Below are 14906 nucleotides of genomic sequence, written 5' to 3'. Positions count from 1 at the left end.
GTGCATACTATTCTACACAGTCTGCATTGCATTCTTGGTGAGTGAATGAACGTAATGAACACTAAACTCTCCCTGTAGCGAGTATCTTCCTTTACAAATAACAACATACTGAAGGTTGTTGTAATACCAGAGTATTCTTGTGTTATCATTCTGAGAGAAGAGCATTGTGCTGTTAAAGTAGCACTTACACTGTAGTATACTGTGTATCAGTTGTGGTACATTTTTGTGTTTTATTGTTCTTTATTGATATTTCTCTGATGAGATTCAACAGTGATGTCTGTCTTTGTCCAGTAGTGGGCAGCGTTGACAGGGTCCTGAACAAACTGGAACAAACACACACGTTCAACATGTGTCGGTCATGTGACGTGTTTAAATACAGGAAAGCAGCAGCTCGTCAAACTATAACAACACGGACGTGCTTCTCTGTGCTTTTCAGGATCAGGTCCAGATGTGGAGCCAGCTGTGGTGCCAAACCTGTCTCTGCAGGTGGAACAGGAAAGAACATAGAACTGAGCTAAACTGCTTCAATCTGTCAAGTGTGAAGTTTATTTCTAATACTTAAAGCACAGATGTGGTGGAAAAAATTCTGCACCTCTACGATTGAGGCTTTACATGGTTCTCTCTCTCTCTCTCTCTCTCTCTCTCTCTCTCTCTCTCTCTCTCTCTCTCTCAATCAATCAATCAATCAATCAATCTATCCACCTAGATTTCTTTCATCAGAAAAAAAAGGGCGTGTCGACAATGTTGTTTCTGTTTATTTAGAATAAACGAGGCAGCATTGCAGCACCAGTTAGGCAGAAACATTCAGACATCACTTTAGAGATTTCATGGTTACAGCTTTTGTTTTTTACACCTTCAGCTTATTCTCCTGTTATTAGAGGCAAAAAAAATGAACGTGAGCACCATTTATATATCGATAACACGGACAACTGAAGTTGACTGAAGCAGGTTCAGCTCAAGAGTGACACAGACTTTCTGACCAGTTTTCTAAATCTGCTCCGTGTGAAAACCCTTTCTGTTAAAACGCTTGTATCGAGCAGCGTGGAGTTGTGATAATTTAACTCAGACTGAATCATCTTGTTTGTCAGATGAGCTACATTTGTCCCCAGATGACACATTCATGCAAAAACAAACATAGAAATTCATGAAAAGCTTGTGTAATCACAACAGTGGTAGATATTTGTTGCATACCTCACATTTCACTCTCTGTTGGTTTATTTATAGGTGGCGTTTAAAAGCTGTCCAAGGTTTCCTTCCTTGTTGTGTGGAGAATCGGTTAAAAACTAAAATTTTTGCTCAAATGACTGAACTCAATTGAACTCGTTGTGGTGTGGCGGTCGGGATCCGCTGGCTCGACACAACCCACAGCTTTTCCAAATCCCTCACAACTGACACAACCCACACTCTCATATGGCATTTATTCTCATAATCAGAAATTTTAATTCACATTTGGGTTTTATTCAAAGATGCAGCTGGGATGTCTCCCATTTGTCTCTAAAGCCTTCCAGATTATGCAGAAATTTGAATAGCGTGCTTTGCAGAATGAGCAACAGAAACACATGGTCTTGGTTTTTCTCTGCTGACCAGCATTCAGGTTTAGAGGGTTTGTCCAAGTGTGAGAATGAGAACGAGCGTTCGACGCCAAAACTGTAACGCTTCCAAACATCCTGTGAGATTTATGATAAAAACAACTTTGGTGCACAGCCTGCTTTCTCTTCTTCTGCGTCACCACCAACACCTTCTGCTCCTTCCTTTTCAGAATATATATTAGACAGAGAGAGGATAGAGAAAAAATAAATGCAGGTATTTCTTTGGCGCTACACTGTGGGTGCATCGGTCTCCGGTGAGGCCACAGAATAAAGCAGAAGAGGAGGTAGCCGCTGTGGGTGAAGTGAGAAGGTGAGATGTGGTCCTGCTTCAGGTGAGATGAGAGCAGATCGACTGGGCTGACGTCTGAGGTCGTGTTATGGTCGTCGCTGAGGCTGAGGTCATGGTTGATCTGAATGAGGATATAAAAAAAAAAACATAAGGTTTTGGCCTCAGGGGAGATAACGATTTATTTTTTTCCAACACCATGAAAAACGTACTTCATCCCAGGTGCTTGTGCTGAAGTTTTTCGAAGCCTACTGCACTGTTAGAGCTGGTACCTGTCAGTCAATGAAACACATCCTCACGTCAGGCAGCTCGACCCGGTGATTGTGTTTTTAAGCTAAGTGTCTTTTTAAGTGTTTTTTAAGTTGTTCTCATTACCTCACTTACCTAAGTAGTCCTTGTAGTCCTTGAAGTATTTGTGCCTCAGGCCCCGACCGTCTGTGAAGGAAAGGAGACAAAACAAAAAGATCGGATCTGTATATTCCACATTTTGTATTTTGAATTCTTGCTTGTTATTCTGGTAATAAAAAAATCATAAGGTTCATATTTCTGTCCCTTGGTGCTATTTTTTATTTATTTGGAGAGTGGTTCCATTAAATCAGATGGACTGGACTGAGGATAGGAGATGATGTCCCAACCGCTCAGCTGTAACCGGGGGTGCCGGGGCCTTACCGGAGTTCCCACGCTGCTTGATGCACTGACCCCGGTTGGGGATACCGGCGGCGGGGTTACCCGGGTTGATGATGTGGCACTCGTAGCCTGTGGGGCAGTGAAGGGGCTCGTCTCCATCCTCAGTGGTGCTGCAGGCCTCGGCTGGTGGAAACATTAAATACACACTGGGCATTAGAGGAAACCACAGACGTCAACTACAGCTTGTTGTTTACTTACAACTTCTTTAAACCTGCAGATTTTTTACCTTTTAAATAGAATGCCATCATGCAGATTTGAGTTTAAGCATTTTGACACACGTTTTCTATTATCTAGCACTTATTAGTGAACAGGTATACACAACAACTACACAACAGATTTCCATTAAAGTTTGTGGAGGGGTGGGACATAACTCTCGGAGGAACCCATTAAACTTTAGGAGAGGATTAGGAATTCTTTCTTTCCTCTTTCTTCAACATAGTGAGATGGGCTGTTTTCCTCCATGTAGTTGCTGAGGTTTTTCATTTCTGAATGCTTAATTGGACTGGAATAAATACTGGGAGACTTAAAAACACCCCAAAGAACCGGGAAACAGACACACAACAGGAGCTTAGAGAGAAAGAAAATGGTTCTGCTGATATTAACTGGAAGGGTGCTCTGAGAGCTCATCCCTCCGCCAAGGCTAATGCCCCATCAAAGAATTTAATGGGTTCTTCCCTGACCTGTATCGCATCTCTCTACTAAGTTTTGTGTTATTCCGTCCAGAAGTTTTAGTGTAATGCAGCCAACAGACAAAAAAGCAACTCTGATGAAAACAGAACCTACTTGGAGGTAATTAAAGAAAAGGGTTGGATTTACCGGATGAAAGCATTTCATGTAAAAGCTAAGATGCATTTGTGGTTGGAATTTTTAGATTTTCTCACCTTGCAGAACCTCTTCAGGGCCGTCTAGCAACCAGCCGTTACCCCCCAACCACCGAGGCTTGGGCTGCACCAGCCAGTCCAGCACTGTTCAGAACACACACACACACACACACACACACACACACACACACCCACACACCCACACACACGCACACGCACACACACACACACACACACACACACACACACACACACGTAAAGACGTTAAGACGTTAAAGATGATCTCTTTTCTGAGCTATTAAAATATTAAATAACAGTATTTCCTGAGAGTTCTGCAGCAGAATCGAAAAACGTCTTATTGTAATTTCACCTGTTATTAATTATTAGTTATTAGTTATTAATTTCACGTCTTTTTTCAGTCTATACTTCACTCAGCTTCCATGCAGCCTCTACAAATTATAGATTGTTTGAAATTTGTATAGTTTGACAGCTTTGAAAGTTTTAAAGTCTCTAAACTCTGTGTGTGCAAAGAATTTTAACACAGAATTGGTTCAGACTTGTGACCACCATAGGTCTTTAGATTCCCTGTTTATGCAGGAAAATAGTTGAGGCAATGAATATAAATCTTTCTCTCTTGTCCTTGATTTATCTTTTAAAGACCTGGTTTACAACCGACTTATCTTTATGGGTTATTTTCAGGCCTGTGCACAAAAATGGGGACGCCTGGCAAAAGGTTAAAGGTTAGGTTCCCCTATAGCTGCTCAGCTCGGACATAAATCCATTTTTGTCTGTTGCGTCTGCCGACCTGGTGGAGGCTGAACAGACTCCAGGCAGGCGTAGATGCAGCCGTTGTAGCAGCAGCGTTTATGGCGCTCGCACTCTGAGTCCGAGCGGCAGCCCGGCACCTCGCAGGCTCGCTCCGGCAGCATTTGGGGCGGCGGAGGACACCGGTCGTTCTTCTGGTGCTGTGTGGACTGGGGGTGGTTGGGGTACTCGTAATCCTGACAGACAAAGAAGTGAATTAAGTTTATTAATAGGATAAAATATTTGAGATTCATCATCTGGTCTTCAAGTGGGTCCTGTACACAAAGAAAAACACTGAAATACACTCAAACAGAAGCTCTCCCATGAAAGATGTCTGTGGTATGAAGGAGTATGTGAGGTGGTTTTACTGGTTTTACTCTGATCCTAAATAATATCAACGATTATTCTGAGTCCATCAAAATCTGAGACTTGCTCCTGTGCCTCATGGATTGATTTTGATTTGAGAGATTTGAGTTTAGAGAAATTATATGAAATACAGAAACTGTGTGTATTTGTGAAAAAGAAATTAAACGTCTCATTTGATTCTGAACAAAAAAACTACTTCACCATTAAAACAGGCACAGCAAAGTTAGGAGATATTTTGGATATTCGTATTGTTTTTGTTATTAAATTTTTGCATCTTGTTGTGTGTTAGAAACGTCATCAACTCCCCAACTCTCTGCAGACTTTAAACTTGAACACTTCCGGAGAACATCCAGGTTCAGTGCCTGTCTGAAAGCAGCTTGTCTGTAGTGGCTGATCAGTATTTATCACACAGGAGTTTGAGATTGCACTTCTCACCCATCAGAGGGCAGCATCGGACTCTGGGTGATCCCTTTACATCCCAGCACAGCAGCAGAGAAACTAACAGTTTATGCTTTACTGTGCATTCTCACGTCTCGACCTGGATTGGGAAGGTGATTCACCGTGGGAACGAACACTTCCCCCGTGAGTGTGTGAGGGGGAAAAACAGGCCACGGGACCCTGAGCTAAGCAAAGACACACTTCACACACTAGAGCAGCAGTGTGCACACACACACACGCACACACACACACTTCTCCACTGTTGCTGGCACGTTCTGCTCTTGCACGCATCACAGCATCGGCATCTAGTTTCAACACAAAGCTGCAGCTCATTATTGATTCTCGCTCACTTGAGCCGGATTTGTGGGTTCATTCATTTTTCACACGACCATGCATCAAATATCACGAGTTCCTGGCCCGTTCATTGTCCCGGGCTGTGTACACATGGGAGATATTACAGCGAGAAGCACATCTGACCTCCACTAAACATTAGGCCCGAATGTTTTCTCTTCCGCTGTGTTTTGCTTTCCTGTGCGATCGAGTTCCCAATTTATTCCACTTCTTTCCACCGACTGCTGCGAAACAAGCAGATACTGTGCTGGTCTGTCAGTTCCACAGCAGAGGGACAATATGAGGATATTTCAATCGCAGGCTGTCGCAGGATCAACTTTGAACTCCTAACTTTGAGCTGCACAGGATGTCATCAAATCCTGTTCATTCCTCAACAACTGTTTTGTCGAAGTTCAACATCATTTGTTTTCCAGCAGTAAAACAAATGTTGTTGTTTGTTTGTCACGTTCCTGGTTTAATGATCACACTGCCTTTGTTATCCCGTCTTTAAACTGAAACTTTGTGGTTACGCTTGTTTGTCAGTAACACAGCATGTGTTCTCAGCCGTTTGACAAACAGCTCTGGCGGAAACACAAATCTCATTTTTCTTTCTGATTTCATGTCTTCATGTGAATTTCCCAGACTCCGCAGTTTCAGGGATTCATCCTGCGTCTGTATCAGGGTGTTCCACAGAGAAATGGGTGTTTCTTCCTTTTCTCTACACTAGATTAGTAATTAGATAATCAGCTTGTGGTTTGCACACGATCATTAAAACTGTGCTGTTTATTTGGCAGGCCGACCGAACGCTCTCACAAACCACCCGGAAAAATGAAAGCAAATGTTTGGCGGTGACGGTGGTATCACACACACTGTATGTGTGTTCACTTTAAACACCCATTAATTTGTTCTGGCAGCTGCGAGCTTAGTGGGTGGAGGGTTATTTAGGGGGAGGGAGGGTGGAGGGAACAATGTCTGGCTCTGGCAGTCAAAGCTTGTAAAAGTTACTGTGAGTTCTGCATTTTACTGGAGCAAGTAATGGAGGATTTGAGGATGAGGCTCAGTATTTGTGCTCAGACCAGTGATGTTTTGGGTAATTTCTTAAATATGTCTGTAACTCTGAGATTGTTTTAAGAGATTTGTTTTTATTTAAAACTGCAGCATCCATATTTATTAAGTAAAGTAAAAAGGTTTCACTTATATTGACGATTCCCCTTTTGCTCTAGGGAGCCTCTGGGCTCATTCATTTGGTTTAAGAACCTGCAACTCAGTGGAGATGGTATGGAGACCAAAATGGAGTTAAAAGGATAATAAATATTGAACCTACAATCACCAGCTGGTAAGAAACATGACTCCAGATGAACAGGAACGTCGCTCTGTGTCTGGTTGATGAAACAACAATATTTCGATGCAATCTTCGCACGCAAGTCCAATATTCTCACATACTCAGACTGGATATTTCCTCTCTTTTATTGGAGGATGATCGAACTGATGCCAAAGAGCTGGAATGTCTGGAACATCAGACGCTCCGAGTGAAAAAGTGAAGCAGCCGTTCATGCGGAAATAAATGTTGTTGTTGTTTTTGTCTGAAGTCTGTGGGAACTGAGCAGAAATCAACTCCAGTGTGAAAATATCACTTCAAGGTCAAAAGGCTTTTATGTTCTAAAGGAAACATTTTCAGTTTTACTTTCCTCTAGTGGGTTGTATAGATTTTATTTGTGAATGTTGAAAGTTCTGAAAAGTTAAAAATCGAAAGTTTGCAAAAGCACTTGAGATTAGCTTAATGCACGACTCTGGACGCTCCTAACAAAGCCAGGTGAAGCGAGAGCGATGGCCGACATTTCCTACACGTGCTGGAAGCTGTTGACCAATCACAACAGTTAGCCAATCAGAGGAGACTGGGCTTAAAGCGACGGGAGCTAAAACCAAGTGTTTCAGACAGAGGCTGAAAAGAGGCGCTGCAGCAATGGACAGTTTGAGGAAAGTGATGTGTTTTCTTAAAATCAGAGAAAGTACAAGTAATAACACAAATTTAAATTATAAACAAGATTAGAGATTATATCAAAATACCACACATAGTACACTTTCCTCCCCTTCATTCATGTGGTTCACGGTGTCTCCTGCTCCTCTGAAATCTATGAATGAGTCCCACAAAGTCTGCTGTGATTGGATAATGACATAATGACCACGGCTGTCTCATATCCGATCTGTTCCCAACGTCTCCTGCAAATGTCTCAGACAAAAAGGTCAAGTGTGCCCTTCCTGTTTATGTGAGCGTGAGAGTGTGAGTGTGCATGTGTTCACTCATGTGTACACATGACATTGCAGAGGTGTGTATCCGCTCCTCAGTGTAGCTGCTTCGCTCTCTGGGCTCCGCCGAGGGCTGCGTCACCAGCGCTATCACACAAACATCTCTCTGATGTTCCACATTGTTTATTTACACTCCCGTCTGCCATGCTGCTCTCCCGTCGAGACGCTGCCAGCGGGCCCGTGTGTGATGTTCATGTCTGTCTGTGGGCACATTTCCCCCCCGCTCTCTGTCTGTCTGTCTCTGTCTGCAACGCTGTCACCATCCCGCCTTGTTTATAATCTCTCCTTGATTTTCTTCCCGTGCCTTTCTTCCGATCTCTTTGGTCTGACATGATAGTGTCTGCATAATGATTTATCAGTCAGTCGATCTGTCCTTGTCTGTTGCTCTCTGGTTTACGGGGAGTTTGTGGGGAGAAGCCACAGGAGAGACCCTGTAACTGCTCTGAGATCAGGCCATTCATGAGTCCAGGCAGTGATCTCAGAAAGATACGGGGCTTCCTTTGTGCAAGGACACACAAACACACCCAGTCTCTGACATATGCCCTTACATTACTGCAAGGTCAAGGTTGTGCACACGTACATAGACAAGGCAGAGCTGTGTTCTTTCATACGAGTGTCAGCTCAAACGCAACAGATTTCCCGCTAAATGAAGTAGCTCACAGGACACATCTGGTTAGCTTTCAAATTGTCAGGACTCATTTCCTGTCTCCACGCTCGGTTTTGACAGAAAGATCGACAGGCGCGTAGAGGCATAGAGACGCAGTGGGCTCGGCTGCGAGGCAAACAGACGTCCTGTAAATCAGCCGGAGATGAAAGTTTCCGATGACTGACAGTGAGAGATGCTGACAGACGAACAGGCAGATGCATGGCGGGGAAAAGCAATCGTTGGAATGAAGACATGCTGGAAGAGAGGTGATGTCTCACCTTGAGAATCTGACAAACAGAGGGAGCTCATATGACGTGAGGTTCTCACAACTGGAGAGAAACTGAGAAACATGACCGTAGCTAATTTTAGCTACATCTCCGTCATAGCCACAGGTAGCAGTGACGACCACGATAATCTCATCTACTGTATCACACATATATGTTGTCTGCTTATAGTGATGCAGCATTGAACGCATGTAAGAATACAGACGACATGACACCTCCACAAAGGTGAAGCCATAGTGTCTTGATCGCCCCCTGGTGGTTGGCCAAAATCTCTAGCTGTACGATAACTATGAATAGATTTTTATTTAAGAACATTCGTCTCTCTACTTAATAACAGAGTGATGGATGTAAACACGACGGTGGTCTCAAATTCTGTTTGATGGATTTGCAATAAATCTCATGTTGTTAAAGATGATGTAACACACTCTCACTTGGTTTATGAGTGTGTGTGTACTTGTTTTTATCCTAATGAAGTAAAACATCATTTCTGAATTCCTAGTTAGAGGAAGAGGTAACATGTGAATAGTGATTAGTTCAAGGTTGGGGATAAGGTTTGGTTTAGGCTGTCCACAATGAGCAGAAGTCAATACAAAGTTCTTATAAGGACAGCTGCACAAACCTGTGTGTGTGTCTGTGTGTGTGTGTGTGTGTGTGTGTGTGTGTGTGTGTGTGTGTGTGTCTCCAGCAGGTCAAACTTCTCCAGTGTGAGTCCAGTAATGTGCAGCTGACCACATCATCTGACTGGGATTAGTCCACTGGATTGCACCGGCTCACAAACCTATTGCTTGCAGGTTTCTATTGTGTTGCTCAACATTTTCTTAAATGAAAAAACGATTAAAAAACAAATGTCTCCCGGCTGACACAGTTGCTATCTCAGATTTTAGCTTCCTGCAGTTTTCCATCATCTTTAAAAGTCATCACTGTCAGTGTAGCTTCCTTCAGTGAGATAAATTCATGAATGAGGCAACAACTGTACAATCTGCAGCAACAAGAATAAACTTATTCCATCGGGCTCCCAGTGGTTTTCCATGTAAACAAAACTTGTCAGGAGCTTCGACTGCATCGTCCCACTCACTGAACTAAAACTTGGCCGAATGTTCGTCATCATTGCAATTCTGTTTGGAGTTCTTAAAAGTTTCCTTTATGAATATCGGAGATAAACACTGATTTCCAATGTTTACAAGTCTTTTTAACAGTTTTGCATTATTCTTGAATCTGTCGGGTCTGATTCTGGCAGTTTTAAATTGCAGATTATTATTCAATTAGAAACGCCACAGTTACATTGTGCAAGAACAGGCGCTTGGGGCACAGAGTGGAAATGAAAGAGGCCATTCCCCCTGTTACAAGTCAGTGTACCATCAAAATGGTTTCTGAGGCTGTTTTCCTTAAAGGTAAAAACTGTTGCATAATGTTGCTTTAAAGTCACCCCGCGAGTGAATTCACTATTTTCTGTGATTCCCTTAGAATTAATCGGAATCCCCCCCGAAAATGTCTGGGTTTTGAATGCTGGCGTGAAGAGGTCTTTACACAGACAACGCCTGCCAAGTCTGGATTTGTCACACATTCCCAGGATTTGTCAACTCTTAGTCTTAAAGGCTGCAAACTCTCAGTTCCTACATTAAGTAGTGAAGGCTGTGTAATTCACTTCAATTCAATATGTGCTTATTCCTAACCGCTACAGTCAAATAGTCAGGGTTAATCCCAGTCAATTTAATTAACGACACAAAACGTTGCCTTGTCTGTAATTTAAAAGCACCGGGGGTCATAACGTTTGGTAAACTAATTATTTCTATAAACCTACAAATTTCCCTCAGCCTCAAAGCAGCGTAAGAAACTCTTTTGTCTCATGCAGCAGCCGAGCAGAGCCGGAGCAGGAAGTAGGTGTGTGTGTGTGAGCATCTGCAGGGCCCCTGTCTTCAGACCAGGTGGTGTGAGAACAGCCCACGTCACATCAAATCAATGAAACTCTAGAGATTCGTGATGGTCGCCTCACACACACTCCGTGCACACTGACACGCCCTGACAGGTCTGAGCTGGAGTGTGTTACAGCCGCCGGAGACTAAGTCATCCAGTGTGTATGTAGGGGGGGGGGGACACACAGCAGCTTGGGGCGTTCATCTGAGGCATGTTTCTTTTGATTGCAAACTTCCCTCCGACGCCTACTTCATACAACTAAATCCCCGTATTACATGTTTTGTGTTGTTTGACATTTTCTCTGTCAAACACAAAAAAGGAAATTAGGAAAGTGCTGCTGGTGACCTTTGACCCTTGTGGCCGGGGCGAGGTCTGGATAAGGTGGACATGGCTCTGATCCCTAAACCACCAACCAGAAACCTGCACTGCAAAGAACTTGACTTTAAAATCTGATGAAAGAGGTTAAAAGCAAACCTGCTGAAAAATGGAGGCAAACATTTGATAAGAAAACAAGATTTTATTTGATTGTAAAGACTAAATTATCAAGTGGACAAAGCAGGAAATTACCACAGACCCAAAGATTCCTGAAAAGACCCAATTTCGCTACGTTAAAAATCTCTTTCAATTTGGTTAACTTAAGATTTTGGGGGGAATTTGTAACCTATTTTATATTGTGCTCATATGATGCATATTCCTAAAATGGTTGTGTTTAAACAAACTTACTGCAAAATAACTGAATATTAAGTATAATCCATCCACCCATTATCTATAGAGTGGCTGGAGCAAATGGGGGGTGCGCACCGGACAAGTCGTCAGCCCACCTCAAATGAAGTATTCAGTTAAAATATCTAAAAGTTAATATAACATTAATGATTGTCGTCCGTCTGGCAGCAGAATTCCTCAAAAACTACTTCTCTGATTTTCATTAAATTTTGTGGAGGGGTGGGGCATGACCCGAGAAAGACCCCATTCAATCATTGAGTGTAAAGTGATGAACTGAATATTTTCCTCTTTCTTTAACATTGTAAGATTGTAAGTTAGGGCGTTTCTGAAACATACACAGACGCATATTTGTCATGACTCGTGCAAACATTTTGGCCAAAATTACAGTCAAGAGCAGATGTTGTTTCTCTTCATTTGTACTGTTGTAGCTTTCACATTATATTTTGACTTATATGTTTAACATTTCTACTATGTTATCAAGCACAAGCAAAGCTAAATATCAAATGAGATCAAATGAAAGTGGTTGAAAGAAGTCACTGATCTCTTTCATGTGTTCTTTTGAATTACGAGCTCTTGGGGTATTTCCACATCTGCAGATTATTTAAGGTAACAGATCCACAAAGTCTCTAATCAAGCATTTGCGGTATTTCCACATTGTCTTTATGTTGATGAGGAAACCTGAGCATCAGCCTCATCGAGAAGTTTTTACTAATTTGAATTCAATGCGTGTTAATGTACATGAATCTGGTGAAATCGTCCATATTCAAAGAACAAATGAAAGCAGGTAGTGAGCATGCTGGTGGTCTGGGTTGGTCGCAAATTGTTGACATTTGCTCCATAGTGCAACTGCCTACGTGGAATATGCAGTGACTATAATTTATCCTTCTGCACATCTGCGGTGATATGAATGAGGCTGAGGGTGTGTGTGTGTGTGTGTGCATGTGTATGTGTATGTGTATGTGTATGTGTGCATGTATGGGATCTGGATAAGAAAAAATGAAAGATGGAAAGATGCAGAGATGAAAAGGTTCAGAGGGAAAGCGACAAGCTCCATACGCACGGCCGTGTCAGCATGTTCCAATTACAGCAGCTTTGAAGCAGAGTCCAGCGAGACGGTGCTTTTGGCCCATCCTGGGAGCACGAGGAGACGGGAGAAGAGGGAATTTGAAAGAGGGAAAACATGGGGTGATATACTGAGAGAGAGAGGGGGGGGAGAGAGAGGGTGAAAGGGTAACTCCATCATACGAGAGAGAGCGGAGATAAAGGCTGAGAGCGAGAGAGAAGGGTGGAAAAGGGCAGAACTCATGAGAGAGAGCATGAGGGGGGGAAACGGGCAGGAGAAGGCAGCACGCTACATCGAGCCCTTGTTAGAAATGATCAATCAGCCACATTGAGCCGAGTTAACAAGCAGGGGCCCGGTCTGCAAGTTCAGTTCCTGCCCTAATTATCCACCGCAAACACACACAGACCGGGGCCGTACGTCCAGTGTGCTGCTCGGTTACTCATATGGAAACCTGGAAAATCATTGATTTAATCCGACCTGTTGCACACTACAACTCTGGCTCCTCGTCAAATTAAAAAAACAACAAAAAACTTCTCCTGTCCATGTGGATTTTTCCTGTTTCACACCCAAACTGTTATCGACAGTTACGATCCTCTTCATGCAAAGGACAGACAGAAGATAATCATCCAATTAAAAGTGCTACGAGGAAACTGTACAACTGCATCGAAATGATCCCCCGGCTACATGTCGGCCTTGTATCTTTTTAACAAAGCTTTTAAAGTTTTGCTTGTAAAATCTTAGTCTGCATATAAAAAAAAAAATAGATTTCTGAGGTAGGAAAAAGTTGCGTAAAGTGAAGTAAAATTACAGATGTTCCGATATGATGCCAATAACTGGACTGAGTACTGAGGCAATACCAAAAAAACATATTGACAAATTGTATAACATATTTAAACAGCTGTATGTTACTGACCCTGTGATGAATGCATGATTAAACTCCTCGTATTCGTGATGGTTCTTCAAATTCTTCCTGAGATTGTTCTGTCATACTTGGCAACACGAGTCCCACCCCCCCCTCGAAACTAGAGTCTTGCATACGATACATGTCACTGTTTATTAAATGATTTCTGAGAAAAGAGAATTGCAGTTTTATCTTGGTGAAACTAATATACTTTAAAGATGCGGTAATGCATCAGTGCATAGATTTGTGTAACAGATGGTCTGTTTGGATTTTGTTAATTACGCTTAAAAAGTGGGGTATAAAAGAGTAGCGCAAATAAATATTTGGCTCAAAACTCCCATAAAACAGCAATTTTTTATTTACACACTTTACTTTCATGAAGATTAAAGATTAAAGAAAAGATAACATTGTATTTTATAAGCGTTTGATGGGTTGGTAGGTTAAATCTCTTGCTATTAGGCAGAGCCCTGGTTCCACTTTTTTTCCAGTCTTTATGCTAAGCTAACTAGCGATGATCAATATAAGATTGAGCGTCAATGCTCTCAACTAAAGTACAGCAGCTGAGTGAATGCATTACGTGATTTACGCCAGTTTTCTTTCCATCGCGGAACTTCCACACTTCGGTCGTCAGCTCGACTCGACCAACTCTCACCTCGGCCACAAAACTGCTCCCACAGTGTGAAACCAGCTCTGTGACAGAGCCGCTATTGTACTGAACCACATCCACTTTCGAGGCCGTGACAGCCACAAGAAAAAGATGCAGGAGAAAGCCACACACACACACACACTCATCATAAAGTGCACACGTCCTTAAAGGTGAGGTTACAGCAGCCCCACCTTTTGGTTGAGTCCTCTTTTCCTGATTCTTCTGGCATCACTTCCTGTGGACAGGACCAACAGGGACAGCAGCAGCAGCAGCAGCATGGTCTCTGTCCTGCACCCCCAACTTCAAACTCTCTTCCTTCTCCTCCCTTCCTGTCTTCCAGAGGTATTCCTTCTTCTTATCCCGAGTTAGTTTCTCCTCCGCTTCTTTCCCGGTCCTTTTTTTCTCCAGCTGAGGCAGTAACTCTCCCCGGTACTCATGTGCAGCCAGAGATTACACAAGCCCTCTCTCTCTCTCTCTCACTTTCAACAGGACCTGCCTTTATATCTGCCTGAGGAAAAGTGCAGGGCCGAATGACAGAGTTAGAGGGAAGGAAGGGGAAAAGTACAGAGAGGACGAATGCAGGGCAGTGTGGTGAAGGGCAGGGGGGTGGGGGGTGGGTGGGGGTGGGGGGGTGAAGAAATGAAGAGGAGAAAAGTTAATGGAGCGAAAGAAGGAGGGAAGGGGGAGAAACGGCAGCTGTTTGTGCATCAGTTCCTCAGAGCTGGAACTGTCTGCTGGCATGGCGTGCGCACATGTCTCTCGGAAGAGGGGGGGGGATAGAGGGGCGTGAAAGGAGGGAGGGGAGAGCATTAGAGAGGGCAGAGTGTGAGCGAGACCTCCCCCCTTGTCCCCCCCTGTTGCATCCCACGGCACATCTGCAGGGATCTCTGCAGGAGTTTTGGCCATCGTGTGTTTGGCACAAGTTTCATATTCTAATGGCTTCGCTTCACATGTTCTCTTGGTGTGTTGGGAAAAAAAACACAAGTAACCAGGGGTTTGAAAAATATTTGACTGCTCGCCCAGAGGTCGACCCTGTGCTGCATGCAGTGTCCGACGTCCCTGTTTACATTCCAGATGAATATGAAGGATTTAAAACAACAC

At 43.2% G+C, this 14906-nt stretch overlaps 1 protein-coding gene across 3 annotated transcripts; it reads right to left on the bottom strand.

Annotated features, from left to right (window-relative positions):
- Nucleotides 1–1857: 1857 nt before the first annotated feature.
- On the bottom strand, nt 1858–14407 carry wfdc1 (WAP four-disulfide core domain 1). 3 transcript variants are annotated; one of them, XM_034588406.1, is made up of 7 exons: nt 13997–14405; nt 4189–4384; nt 3444–3527; nt 2545–2685; nt 2260–2310; nt 2088–2147; nt 1858–1999 (listed from the first exon to the last, which is right to left on the bottom strand). In XM_034588406.1, the coding sequence occupies exons 1-6, from the start codon at nt 14081–14083 to the stop codon at nt 2089–2091; spliced, it is 618 nt and encodes a 205-aa protein (XP_034444297.1). In that variant the 5' UTR covers nt 14084–14405; the 3' UTR covers nt 1858–1999; nt 2088. The 3 variants fall into 3 exon arrangements, 2 of the variants coding, with proteins under 2 accessions (XP_034444297.1, XP_034444298.1); XR_004614147.1 differs by having other exon boundaries at nt 1911–1999; nt 2251–2310; nt 13997–14406; XM_034588407.1 differs by lacking the exon at nt 2088–2147 and having other exon boundaries at nt 1861–1999; nt 13997–14407.
- Nucleotides 14408–14906: the final 499 nt, after the last annotated feature.

The sequence above is a fragment of the Hippoglossus hippoglossus genome, chromosome 6 (genome assembly GCF_009819705.1).
Source record: "Hippoglossus hippoglossus isolate fHipHip1 chromosome 6, fHipHip1.pri, whole genome shotgun sequence".
Lineage (NCBI taxonomy): Eukaryota > Metazoa > Chordata > Actinopteri > Pleuronectiformes > Pleuronectidae > Hippoglossus > Hippoglossus hippoglossus.
The sequence above is the reverse complement of the archived record's forward strand: the minus strand, read 5'-3'. Positions and strand labels throughout refer to the sequence as shown.